Source organism: Budorcas taxicolor, chromosome 5 (genome assembly GCF_023091745.1).
Source record: "Budorcas taxicolor isolate Tak-1 chromosome 5, Takin1.1, whole genome shotgun sequence".
In the NCBI taxonomy this organism is placed as follows: domain Eukaryota; kingdom Metazoa; phylum Chordata; class Mammalia; order Artiodactyla; family Bovidae; genus Budorcas; species Budorcas taxicolor.
Window position 1 is genome coordinate 71,477,915 of NC_068914.1, and position 14,588 is coordinate 71,492,502.

General features: G+C 40.6%; 1 protein-coding gene across 3 annotated transcripts in view; it reads right to left on the bottom strand.

Moving 5' to 3' along the window:
* SP1 (Sp1 transcription factor) overlaps window positions 1–14,588 on the bottom strand; it is a 38,656-nt gene continuing 24,068 nt past the window's right edge. For all 3 annotated transcript variants that reach the window (XM_052639566.1, XM_052639564.1, XM_052639565.1), the window contains exons 4-6: window positions 8,826–8,994; window positions 5,817–6,016; window positions 1–5,419 (exon numbers count right to left, since the gene is read on the bottom strand). In XM_052639566.1, coding sequence (XP_052495526.1) covers window positions 5,106–5,419; window positions 5,817–6,016; window positions 8,826–8,994 — 683 coding nt within the window. In that variant the 3' untranslated portion in view covers window positions 1–5,105. The remainder of the gene's footprint in view (window positions 5,420–5,816; window positions 6,017–8,825; window positions 8,995–14,588) is intronic.

The window sequence follows — 14,588 nt, forward strand, 5'->3', positions numbered from 1 at the left end:
ACTTTTTTTTTAATTGGTTTACAAAGGAGCTACAGACTACATTGAACTAATCTTTGTACAAAAAGGCAAAAAAAAAAAAAAAAAAAAAAAGCCCCAAAACACCCAGAGACAAAAGGCAGGGGAGAGACAAGAAAGTAAGATACAAAAGAGCAGGAAGAAACTAAGACAAGAGATTAGCATCATACATACACAAGATCAAGGGGGAAAAAGAGCAAGAAAGATGAGAGAGCATTTAAAAGTATTTCCCCACAGCCCAGGCGATAATCGGATTGAAACCAACAACAAACACAGCACGAGATTATTAAGAAGTTTAAAAAGGCAACAGTGGTATGGAGACTGGTTATTGCCAGTGTTGAGAGAGAGAAATAAACTTGTTTTAGGCACCAGAGACCGGAGCACTGCCCCTTCCTCCCAGAGGAGGACAGACTCTGGAAGAGGAAGCAGGCCCTAGGGCAGCTGCCATTGGTATGTGTAGGAGTCTCCTCAGACCAATCTCAGCATATTTTCCCCAAAATCTTTGCGCCTTAGATTCCAAGTGAGAGCTATAGGATGCCACTGGGAGAAAGGGGTGATCAGAAATACGAAGACTTGCCCTTGTGCACACTGTTCAAGAGCAGCTGCCAGGAAAGTGGGGGGCTGGGTAGAGAATCCCATTCCTCTGTGGAGAAGGCACAGTGTAATTCCTGAAGGTGAGGAAAAGAAAACACTCCCCCCAGGAGAGGTATCAACAAGGTCCTCACCACCCACAGCAGCCTCACTTTAGCCCTATTTATGTTGTTGTTGCTGTTTTGGATATTAAAGGGAATTGAGGGACAGATCATGCCTCTTCTTGCTCAGCAGGGACAAGGCAGGCTGGGGTCGCGATAATGAGGAAGGGAGAATATGGGACAAGATATTCATTTCCCTCATATGAACATTGTGGAGGCAATCTTTCTGGGTTTGGGGAAATCAAACTGGAGAAGACCTAGGAGGTGAATGAAACCAGGGACTCCCATTATTTTCCCCCTTTCCCAGACTCCGATCTAAGGCAAGTGAGCTAAACTGGCAAGAGGGAGTAGGAATTTAAGCTTAAGGCTGCTTAATGTCCTCCTGGGAGCTGGTGTTTAGGGAAGACAGACAAAGAAAAGAAACAGGTCAACCTCAAAGCTGGTCTCCTCATCCTCCTAGATGAGGTCTGTACCCCAGGAGTAGAGCCAAGAGAGGCACCGCAGAGCACACAGGCTCCTAAACAAAAGTAATAACCTACCCACAGTTTATCAGCAGTTTTCAAAAGCAATGTTTTCCGGGGTTGGAGAAGTGCCATATCCTCCTCCCTTTCCCCAAAGCTACTGCTGCCACCTTTCATCCTTTCACAATAAGTTACTGGCTCTCTTCTAAGGGAGATGAAACTCTGAGATTTCACATTCCTCCTCCCAACTCCAAGAGGGTACTTGAATAGGGGGAAGGAGAGCTATGCAAAGGGCCCCTCACTTGAGGCAGCTAGACTATCCTCATTTTCCTTGGTACCTGGATCAGAACTCCTTTGATCTGATCCCAAGGTCCAAAAGGCATCAGGGTACTTAAAACTGAATGAAAACTTTAGCACCAGAGCTCCCCCAAAGCAAAACAGGGGCCTGATTAATACCCCCAGAAGAACCCCTCAGAAAGTGTATAAATTTATTGCATCCTAGCAAAGATCTGCAGCTTCCAGTATTCACACAATGTGAAGATATTAACAATACAAAATATATTCTGAAAGTCAAACATCTGCAGTTCATAGTGCTTTCTTAGATTTGTTAAAAAAAAAAATACAATGCTTAGTTTCCTATATAGGATATACAAAAGCAAAAATATATATATGTATATAGTAGAAATCAACCAATCAGCCATAGTAATTTACAGCCTTTGTCTCTAACCCTCCCCCAGTCATAATCTTTACCCAACACTTCAGTCTGTACATTCTGGGATCAAGAGTTCTATTCTGAATTCTTAGAAATATCTGTTAAACTGCATTCTACATGGCACCCATAAACAGGGTGCCCGCTGGGAAGTCCCTGAAGGAAGACGATGTGGGTTGTTACTGCTCTGGGTAAAAAGTGAGACAATCAAATGATAAGCAGATACATGTGAACAGGCAACCTGAAAGGACAAGGAAATAATATTATCACTTCTCTGGGCACCCCCAACCCCACAAGGTTTGGTCATTAGAAAGTTACATAAAAGAGCAACTTGTGAAAAAAAAAATTAGAATCAATATGCCTGTCAGTTACACTAATTTCTTCCGGCAAAAAGTTCAGGAAAAGGGACTTTCAGCAATAAGCTCCTGACTCAAGGAATGTGGGTAACTTCCTGTGGAAAAGACTGAGTGACTTACTGCTGCTGGGAGACAAAAGCAGTAGCGGCTTTCGTTTTAGGGCCAAACAAGATACTGAATCTTGAGCTTCCTTGGTGAGAAGGAACTAGGACAAGTGGAAAGGACTGGATATAAATTTGCTTGTGCTAAGAGCTGGGGGTAAACCAGCATTCCATCCCAGAGAAAACCATCATCAAATAACCTGAAAGTGTGTAAGCTTCAGCATCATTAAGCTAGGTTACATCTAGTAATTTCATTCCGGGGAAGATTCCATTCCTTGAAATGTTCTATCAAAACACTGCACACTCCAGTGAGTTATCTTGCCCCTTTCCTCCAGAAGATGCCTATGTACATGATTACAGACATAAAATAACATGTTCAGAGTTCTGCCTTTCAGTGGGAACAAAGGGTGTGATAAGTGGCTGGGCAGATAACTTTTACTTCAGTATTAATGCAATTTTGTAAGGGGAAAGTTCCTTGCAATAGCTTCTGTGTCAAAAACACTATTAAGTCTGCAGAGAAAGGACCAAATGGAGTGAGCTTTTGTTTAGAATATTAACAGTTATTGTATTTCAGGTTAAACAACAACATAAACTTACCCAAACCCTAATTTGGATAGATTTTATATAAAATATATAGTAGAATCATGGCATCATCTATTTATAGTCAAGGTAAATAGAATTATGAGAGGAATTAGGACTCTGCTATAGATCTGGATGTTGGTTTCACTTTCAAACACAAAAATAGTTTCTTCTTTTAAAAGTGCAGTAGAATATCCCCCATTCATAATTGTAACTAGTTTAGCAAAAGCAAAGCAATGACCTCAGGAACATACCCAGGTTTTAAGATAGATTTCTAGGTAATGGGCCTGAAAGGCATTTTGATCTGAATTTGATTTATTTTCCAACAATTTCAAATATAATTTCTCATCTGTGTGTAGATATATACAAGCACGAACACACATTCACACACGGTCATACACAAACACTTCACTTTCTATCAGATTAGGGTAATCTTTTATTGCAGGTCTCTTTATAGTATTGGCTAACAGAAAACCTATCCCCAATCTAACAGATTACACACATACACACAGCCATTTCCACACTTCCTCACAGTGAAAAGCTCTCTGACGAGGTACCAGAAAGTCAAGAGAGACAATGTTTTAATGGCTGGGCCTTGAGGACAACTCTGGTTGCATTTAAATCTCAGTGCCAAATGCACTAAGAGTTCCCTGCCGCTGTAATTTTTGGATCAGTCTCTTCAGGAATCAGGCCATGGAGAAAAGCAGGATGGTTTTCCCTGGTCTCCCCTATAAGCCACAGTGGTAAGACAAGATTTCTTTTTGTTCTGGGCTATCATTCCCATGATCATGAGTGCTTCCTTTCCCCTCAGGAGCCACCCTAGGAAGAGCTAAGGGGAAAGATCAAAGAACCATTGCCTTGCCACTGATCCATGCTCTGGAGTTCTGCAGAATGGAAATCCAGAACAGTCACTGGCTGACACTCCGTAACAACATAATGGGAAAGCAACTACTGGAGATGTTCAAAAGAGGAAGTGTATTTCCTTTCAGAACGTGAACTCAGAAGCCCACACATCAAAGCTTAGAGCTACCTTGGAAGACAGTTGCACAAAGGTCCAAATACTCCACTAACTCCTGAACTGAACTACTTGAGTCACTTCCACTTCTGAGCACATCATTTTCCTATTGAAAGCTCCTACCTATTATTTGACCATCTTTTCACAGTTTGCACAAACTGATCCCAGACTATAACTTTCAAAGGTCTCTTGTACAATTCCATAGAAAGACTTCTGATTCCTGATGCTTAGAGCAGCTAATGAAGAGAGAGGTGCCTTTGACTCTCCAGCACCAAAAGGGTGCCTGCGTCAGTAGTATTTTGAACACTCTCTTCACAGCTACCTCAAGCATTCGCCTGAGCTTCAAGGCTTCTCCATTCTGCTGCTGGGACTAAGGACTTTATAAAAACATGACAGAAGTGCCTCATCCAGGGACCACTACCAAAAACAAAACATGAAGTGATCAGGTGAGAGAAGGGGAGACAGAAAGGGTTGAGTCAGGGAAAGAGTGCAAGAAGCTGATCCCAAATTAAAAGACAAAATTAAGAAAGGAAAACATTATCTATGTATATATAAACTAAAAGCAGAGCATATAAATGCTTAATCTGGTGGGAAGCCAAGACAACATCTATAGAAAATCTTGATGTGTCACAACAAGGCTCAGCCATAAGGAAATAAGGCAATATAAAAAAATGACCAAGGTATTTTGGTCACCGAATGGTCTCCTTCCTCCTCCCAGCCAACCCCTGCAAATGCATCTCTATATATCTTTTATATATATATATATAATATAGAATCTGTTTTTGTTAAAAAGTATTTCAATGATCATATATATTTATCAAGGCATGATGGCTTTAGGAAAGGGGGGGATCCATCATGGGGGAGCTGAGAAGGGAAATGCAGGAAGGGGAGGCTGGGGTAAGAAGTGTTAAGAAACTGTTTGGGGTCAAACAAATGCTCATCAAAGGTGGCACCAACAGAATTTTCACTATGTTTCCCACTTTAAGAAGGTACTGATGATACAGGTGGGTGCCAGGACCCCATCTCTTCTTTTGTATCCCACCCCCAATTCTTCCCACCACCATGCATTTTTAATGCCTCATGGCTCACTCTCCCACACGTCTCTTGGACCCATGCTACCTTGCATCCCAGGGTTGATGGGTATGGCCCATATGTCTCTGGCCCCAGGTGCCTGACCTCAGAAGCCATTGCCACTGATATTAATGGACTGCAGATCTGCCACCTGCATGACATTGATGCCACTGTTGGCAAGACGGGCAATACCCTCCGGACAAATGGCCTCCATGGCTACCATGTTGGTGGTAATAAGGGCTGAAGGGGTGGCAGTACCACTGCCTTCTGAACCTGCCCCACTGTCCAGGGGCAAAGTGCCCACACTCAGGGCTACACCCGGGCCTCCCTTCTTATTCTGGTGGGTCTTGATATGCTTTGACAGGTGGTCACTCCTCATGAAGCGCTTGGGACACTCAGGGCAGGCAAATTTCTTCTCACCTAGGTAAAGGAAGAGTAAGAAGATGAGACAATCACATCTTAGGAAGTAGGGGTACCTTGTTCAGTTCATTCCCTTCAAACTATATAAGGCAGAATAAGACTAATCTTAAAGGTGATTAAAAACAAGAAAATTCTGGTGATTATCTTTTGTCTTTTGGGGGGAAAAAAAAGTAAAGATTAGAGAGTCCTCAGAAAGGAAGAAGTATAGCAGGAAAGTAAGATAGGACCTTCAGAACCCTTATTTCTTAAGGGTTTTCAGATTAACTCCAATGCCATTTATGATCCATACATTCAATTTCAAACATAAGTTGCTGAGAAATTTTAGTTACTTCCGAGGTATATTTTGTCTTTTCATTCTGGTCCATTACTACTTCTCCCTTCCCAAGTTCCCGCTCACCTGTGTGTGTGCGTTTGTGCCTCTGTAATTCATCTGAACGTGTGAAGCGTTTCCCACAGAATGACCAGGTACACATGAAAGGCCTCTCGCCTGTATGCCAGCGCAAGTGTGCCCGTAGGTGTGAGGTCTTGCCATATACTTTGCCACAGCCTTGCATGTGACAAATGTGCTGTTTCTTCTTGCCAGGATCCCCAGAGCCCCTGGAAATGAAAACACAATTATTCTTTGTTCATTTTAAAGACAAAATTAGAGTCATAAAGTACCCATAGTAATTACTGGACCCACTCAAAACTAATCCAAGTTTTTATTAAAAAAAAAAAAAAGGAATCTGCCTGTCAACTTAGGAGACATAGGTTCGATACCAGTTCCGGGAAGATCCCACATGCCACAGAGCAACTAAGTCCATGTGCCACCACTACTGAGCCTGTGCTCTAGAGCCCAGGGGTTGCAACTACTGAAGTCTGCGGGCCCTACAGCCCGTGCAATGCAACAAGAGAAGCCACTGCAATGAGAAGCCGGTGCACCACAACAAAGAGTAGCCCCCAATCACGACAAAAGAAAGCCCACAGAGCAACAAAGACCTAGTGTAGCTATAAATACATAAATAAACATCAAAATGTGCACTTAGATATGTACAGTTTACAAAAAGAAAAAAGACTTCTCAACACACACACACACACACACACACACACACACACACACACACACGCCTTCATTTTATTTTTTTAAATTTGTTTATGGCATGCAGGATCTTAGTCCCTGGATCAGGGACCAAACTTGTGCCCCTTGCAGTGAACGTGCAGAGTCTTAACTACTGGACCACAAGGGAATTCCCAAAAGCCTTCACTTTTAATATCAACAGCTAAATCTTTATAGTCAATTCCAATGTGTGATGTCATTTTCAAGGTGACTTGTGAAATCTATGAGGCATTTTCCTGTATTTTTCTGGATGTTAAGTCTCAATACACGCATTTTCCATGGTAGCCACTGTGAATATGGTGATGTGGTGATATTTTTGACTGGGAACTTATTAGTGAACAAAAGGTCTCTCCATTAAGCATTTGGTGGAGAACTTTAAAACATAATATTTTACAACTACAAAGCTTTCCCTTCTCCAAAATAAAGGTCAAGAGCCCAAAGGTAAAGATTAAAAGCTGAAAAGATAGAGTACTATGAGAGACATCAGTGGAAGAAGATGGGACGGAAAAAAGTTAAAAAGGGGAAAAAAGGACCATAACTAATTCAAGGTATGTTTAAAAAAAAAAAATTCCCTATATGGAGCAAATCCTAAGCTCCTCTCAGGAAATCAGTTCTGAAATGTTTTTGCCAAACCAATTTGTACCATGTGTGATCCATTAGTGGGCACTATGGAGATTTCCAAAAGAGATTTGCCTTCGGTTTTAATAGTACACATTAGCAGAGGAGCAGGGAAAAAAAACATAACAGAAATGAAATCACACTTAGGTGGAAATCACAGAATTTCTTTCAAAAACTTAAATCCACTTGAAGCTTTGTGAGAGGGAAACTCTATTGTACTCAAGAGCTTTTTTTCCTCTTTTAATTAAATTTTGGGGGGTGCTATGCAACTGGTAGGATCTTAGTTCCCCGACCAGGGATCGAACCCATGTTCCCTACACTGTAAGTGCGTAATCTTAACCACTGGACCACCTGGGAAGTCCATGTACTTAAGGGTTTTTGATTCGGGTTTTCTCCATAATGTAGAGTAACCTACAAAGAATTCAAATTGTTTTTTGTTTTCGTACATTTCTTATTTTTGTGCTTATTTTTTTCTTAAGTCCTTTTTTTAAAGAAATGTAATGTCTTTACTCTGGCTGTGCTGGCCCTTCGCTGCGTGTGGAGGTTCTCTAGCTGCAATGCGCAGGGGCTTCTCCCCAGCTGCAGTGGCTTTTCTTATTGCAGGGCACGGGGCTCAAGGGCACAGGCTCAACAGCTGTGGCACCCGAGCTTAGCTGCTCTGCAGCATGTGGGGTCCGCCCAGATCAAGGACTGAACCTGTGTCTCCTGCCTCGGCAGGCAGATACTTTACCACTGAGCCACCAGGGAAACTCTGTGCATATTATTATTATTTTTTTTTTAGTATTTATTTATTTACTCAGCTGTGTCAGGTCTTTAGCTGCGGCATGTAGGATCTTTCACTGCGACACATGGACTCTCTAGTTGTAGCATGTAAGCACAGTTGCTCGGCAGCCATGTGGGACCTTAGTTACCTGACCAGGAATCAAGCTGAGTCCCCTGCACTGCAAGGCAGATTCTTAACCACTGGATCACCAGGGAAGTCCCCCGTGCTTATTTTTAATGGGGCAAAACTTAAACAGACTTTTTTCAAAGGCAATTAGAAACCTATATGACTTTCTATTCTCTTTCAAAGTCAGTGACTTGAAGAAAAAAGAAATAACCTGGAACTCTTCAGAGATAATATTGTATAGCCAGTACACTAATGCGAAAATCTATCAGAAGTCTGTTTTGTAGGAGATATTAGATTATTTGATTGAAGAATTTTCTACCCAGAATAAGTAGTTTTATCTATTTTGAGGAGGAAAAAAAAACAAACTCATGATTTTCACACAGTCACTGTAAAATAATCATTACAGTAGGTATGTTTCCGTTTCTTTGCCAGGCTGTTTTATAAGCTATCTTGTTAAAACCATCTCACCAACAGAATTTTTTTAAAGAGTAAAAACAAACATCTCAAAACAGACATAAAGTAACACTCATTTGACCATTTGGCTCCATGTGACTTCCTTGTCTCTAACAGAAAGCAGGCATCTCTGAAGGTCCAAGGTCTAAGAGTTGATGAAGGGACCAGAGTTGGAGCCAAGACCACATGTGGCCTAACCAAATGCACTCTACTATCTCTGATCCCTGTGTAACCCTGCCAAGTCTTAAAGTTAAGACAAAACAAACAAAAAAAAACCCACTTATTTTTCCCTCCTAATCTACTAATTTTTCATCCTTACACTCTTAAAGAGACCGGCTGAATCAACTTACCTTCCTTCACTATCTTTACAGTAGGGGCAAGTGCATGCTTCCCGCCGGGTCCTCCGACCAGCTTGGGGTTGGGGATCTGGACTGTTCTCTCCTTCCTCTCCACCTGTTGGGTCATCATGTATTCCATCACCACCAGCCCCATGGAGGCCAAGCTGAGCTCCATGATCACCTGAAATTAAGAGAGTACAAGGGTCAAAGTGGGAAGGTCATCATAACCACAGGTATCACCACAGCCACAGTGACCCTTGACTTTTACAGCACTATTTCTTCAAAACTTTGCAGTCACCTTCACTGATATTGCCTGTACTTGAAATCTCAAAAATCAGCACTGCAGAGACAAAGAAACAATAAGTCTATGAAAACATGCTCAGTCTCAAATTTTAAAACACAGTTCTATTTGACTTTTAGGATTGTTCTAGCCTACCAGGTTAAAAAGGTAAAACTCTAACAATGCACAGCACTGGCAAAGATACAGGGCTTCCCAGATGGCTCAGTGGCAGGTGGTGATAAATTAGCACAACCTTTTTTTGTGGGGGGAGAGTGCACCTGAGCTGTGTAGCTTGTGGGATCTTAGTTTCCCAACCAGGGACTGAACCTGCGCCCTTGGCAGTGAAAGTGCAGAGTCCTAAGCACTGGACTGCCAGGGAACTCCCTGTATGATCTTTTGAAGGCCAATGTGGCAATATCATTAAAAATTTAAATGCACATCTTCAAAGAAATTTCACTTCCAATCACAATGTCCTAAGGATGTATTCATGAGAACACAAACATACGTGACAGTAAAGTTTTCTGTAGCCTTATAACAAAAAACTGGAAAAAAATCAAAATGTACACCACTGCTGAACTTGTTAAGTAAATTACAATAAACTTATGTGGACTACTATATATGCATTAAAAAGAATGAGATAAAGTTACACACTGTTATAGAAAGAGGTTACAACAAATCTCTTACTCATTCCCAGAGCTAATGTATTATGGAACCAACAAAATGGAAGTGACTAAAAATAAGACTTTACGGGACTCTAAACTAGAAACTGTTCAAAACCAGAAAGGGGAAACTTCCTGAAATGAGCAAAAAATTGTTCTGAATATTCAGCAGGAAACAGTACATACATATTACAAATTTTGACATACAGAGAAAATGAAAGAGCTGAAGTCAAAGTTCATTCTTTTTTTTTTGGCCATGTGGAGCAGCATGTGGGGTCTTAGTTCCCTAGCCAGGGATCAAATCCAAGCCCCCTGCAGCAGAAATACAGAGTATTGACCACCAGGAAAGTCCTCAAAGTTAATTCTGCGTAGCTAGCAATATACATGCCAGGAAGGTTTTGGTTTGGGATTAGATGCTTTTCAGAATGCTACAAAAGAGAAGAAAACACCATACATACATTCTGTTAGTTGATGTCATTTCCTTTTAAAGATAAATTTGTCTTAAATTCACTATAATTACTCTCCTGGTAAAATTAAAATAGATAAATTCTACAAAGTTCCAGGACAGTGTTTTTCAAGTTTTTCAAACTTGCAACATACAATAAAAATATATATATTTGACAATGTAATCTAGTATATATATATATAACTGAAACAGCAGTTTCACAAAAGTGTCTATCCTTATGTTAAGCAGTGTATTCTAAAATTTTCTAGACTCTATTTTTTTTTCTTAATGCTGGTCATGACCCAGTATATTGATTTTATGAGTTACTAATGGGTCACATTTGATATTTTCAAACACTGCTCTAGGCCAATAGACAGAAACAATGGTTTAAAGGAATAGCTAACATTCTTCTCTAGCTTTCAAATCTACTATCAATAAGCATTCACCTATGAAAGCATTTTGCAAACAAGTTAAAAACCCTATATCCATACTTAAGATTCTAATAAATGGGGAGTGTTGAACTAGCCTGCTTTATCTATTTTATAAAGAAGGAAACTAAATAAATGGGGTAGAAACTAAATAAACATCTAGAAGCAAGGCTTCTGACTTGTGTGCCTCACTGCGACTCTTTTCAGCTGATCACCAGGACTCAGTCGCAGCAGCTAGTGGGCAGCTCTCCCTGCGCTTCTCACTCTGCCGCTCCCCAGCACCAGCTCACCACAGTGAGACAGACTCGATTTCAATATTCTGAGACTTCCATGATACTGGCAGAACGAAAGCTGGGAAGTACTGGAGCACAAGTTAAAAACCAGTTTAGAAGTAAGACAGACCCTAGATATGAGTCCCTGCACTACGTACGATTAGCTTTTTTGGTAATGATCAAATAACTTCTCTGGTTATCAATTTCCCCATCAGTAAAGTTCGGATGAAATATTATCAATCTCATAAAGTTACTGTGAAAAACAAATATGGACGTTGCTGAGCATAACCCAGAAAACACTGGGCTGCTACACAGCACACGTTCAGTACTCTGCATCGATCACTACTGGGGAAATACCCTGTGGAAAAACACAGTGAGAAATCACAGAACAAGATATGCCAATAGTTCATTCTGCTTAAAAATTATGTGCGGCCAAGTGGAAACTCCCTCTAGTGGGGATGGAGAATTTATCCTTTAAAATAAGCCCTAACAGCTCAGCAGATAAGGTAGGATTCTAGTTAGTACTGCCAATGGTTACCTACCAAAAATTACCTTCAGAAGAGAAATTTATAAAACTATAGATCCGACTATCTATAATAGGTCTTTAGAAACAAGATAAAATTGTGGTGCATATAAGCAAATCATCTTCTTTGATCTATTTTTCAAGCTAAACTAACTCCATTAAAATTTGAGAAGCAACTTATCAATCCTCAAAGTTCTCCCTTGCCCCAATCAACTCAAAAGAAGCAAACCTTTCTCCATTTTATTGAAACATAAGAATAAAATGGACTTCCCTGGTGGCTCAGACGGTAAAGCATCTGCCTACAACGCGGGAGACCCAGGTTCGATCCTTGGGTTAGGAAGATCCCCTGGAGAAGGAAATGGCAACCCACTCCAGTGTTCTTGCCTGGAGAATCCCATGGATGGAGGAGCCTGGTAGGCTACAGTCCATGGGGTCGCAAAGAGTCGGACACGACTGAGCGACTTCACTTTAAGAATAAAATACTTAGATATCAGAATTACTAAAACTAAATCTCTAACCCTCTTTCAACTCTTACAAAATGGACAGTCAAAAATTAATATCCTCCTGGACCCCTACAATGATTTCAATTTTTTCAAACTAAGAAAATTGAGAATGGGGTTAAATAGAATGAACAATTTTTAATTTCACTTCACAAAAAGAAGGGATAAAATGTCAACAGAGTATCAACATCAGACCAGAATCTGTTTCCTGCCTCTTTAATAACAGTTTTAGAATAAGAACAGTTTTATCTTAAAATGTGGTACTGGTTAGGCAATGAAATAAATTAAAGATTTTCCTTTCCATGATTAAAATAACTAGTAAACCAAAGGCACAGCTTAATGACAGTCTTGCCCAACTCAGTGGTTGCCTCTAGCATCAGTTTCTGAAATACCCATGGCAGTTACACACTTTTTTAGTTTCCTCAAAGTGAAGAAGTGTGCTGAAATTATGAACTTTCAAGACCACCACCTAGCAAGTCAAACACCCTCTTCTTCTCTGAGAAAAAAACTTGGGTAACACTAAAATAAGATGAAATAAGAAGCTTCTCAATAATTTCCAAAAGGGTGGTTCCCATACACTTCCTTATTTATCTGCTTTCTGAAATGACTTTGGGAACACTGGGTTCTTTAATTCGTTAAGTATTAATACAGTAAGACTAAACTTTAGAACGATACCTATATTAAGCACACACCGGGTTTTCTCAATGTTTCATTTTACACAACAGATTTAACTCAAAGAAGAATATCTCAGACCACAAAATGTTTGTGTCTTTTCAGCTATGTTGAAACAGAATACTGGTAACAATACATGAGGAACAAGGTAACCAGAATAAGGCTCCAAATCAAGAAATACAAACCTCCACAGTGTAGGATTTCCCTGGTGGTACAGTGTATAGGAATCCATTTGCCAGTGCAGGGTACATGGGTTCGATCCCTGGTCTGGAAAGACCCCACGTGCTACAGAGCAACTAAGCCAGTGCGCCCCAACTGCCGAGCCTGTGTGCTGCAAGCACAGGAGCCCGAGCACGGCAGTGAAGAGCAGCCCCCGACGCAGCTGGAGAAAGCCTGAGCGCAGCAGCGAAGGCCGGGTGCAGCCAAAAATAAATAAATGAAGATTTAAAAAGAATGGAGAATGGGCACCAGAAACTTAATTTCCTTCTGTTCCAGAATGCAAGCTCTTGTTAATTCATCAGTAAGTTATGCTCTATAAAAATTCACATAGATATATATATCTTGCTTCTAAACTTAATTACACATTAAATATTTCCTGTTACTTAATCATCATAGCATATTTTATACCCATAGACATGTATAAATGATCATTTATAGGGTTTCCTATATACAAACTTCTTTAAGACCTTATCCCTACAGTGCCATGTGGACTCGTTAACTGCAATCTGTAAAAGTGTTTATCAACTGTTTACTGTCTACTGATCCAGGTACTACACTAAGCTCTGAAGATTCAAATAGTTTTCACTGTGGAAGAGCTTGCAGTTCATTAGAGAAGAGAGAAACAGATAATTTCAAAATAATGATATAAACCTTATACTAAAAGCCATTCAGATTTTCCAGAACTGAAAAGGGTAATTTCTCCAGTTTAGAATTTCAGAAAAGGCTTGTTTCCTAAAGGAACAGAGATTTAGGCCGAACTTCAAAAAATGCACAGGAGTTAGCCAAGTGAGGAATGGTGGCAAGGGAAGGGTAGTTCCAGGCAAAGGGAAGACTACGAGCAGCGTAAGGAATGTAGTGGAGTGTGGGATGGCGGAGGAGTAGGAGGATGTAGGTGAAGAGATGAACTTCAAAACAGATGATATTATTAGATGCAAGACAGATATTTAAATGACTGTTTTTAAAGGTGATGGTAGAGAAAGTATGGACAGATAAGCACTTTCATACATCAGCCAGGGAAACAGCACATTTCCTGTGTGTGTAGGGCACACTGGCAATATAGGGCAGGTCTTTAAGATGTGACTAATACTTAACCCAACAAATAAGGACATGTGCCAGACACTGTAAGCTCTGGAGAGACTCCGATATAATCCTGGCCATTGAAGAGCTTCCCAGCTTCATTATCTCACTTGGGAAGACACAAAATGAAACCAACAAATATAATATCTGTCCTATAACTTGTATAATGAAGCGATAATAAAACACTCTATTAAAGGAAGTATTAGAGTTGGGAGGGAGAGTGTTGGAAGGGGAAAAATGGAATATACTGGTTACTCCATTTGATAATAACAAGAGGTAATAAAAGTCTAAAGTAGGGCAGTGGTTCCAGTAAAGAAAAAGGCATGGGTAAGAAAGTATTTAGGATTAATGGGACTTCCCAAATGGTCCAGTGATTAAGAATCCATCTTCCAATGCAGGGGACGTGGGTTTGATCCCTGGTGGAGGAGCTAAGCACACCACAACAAAGACCCAGCACAGCCAACAACAACGATTTATTTGGGGAAAGGTCAGAGTCCATAAAAATGCTCATCACTGAAAAAAATCCAACTATGGAAAATGTCAGGTTTCCCAGGTGGCGCTAGTGGTAAAGAACTTGTGTGCCAATGCAGAAGACCCGATCCCTAGGTCGGGAAGATCCCCTGGAGGAGGAAACGGCAACCCAATCCAGTATTCTTGCCTGGAGGATCCTATGGACAGAGGAGCCTGGCAGGCTACACTG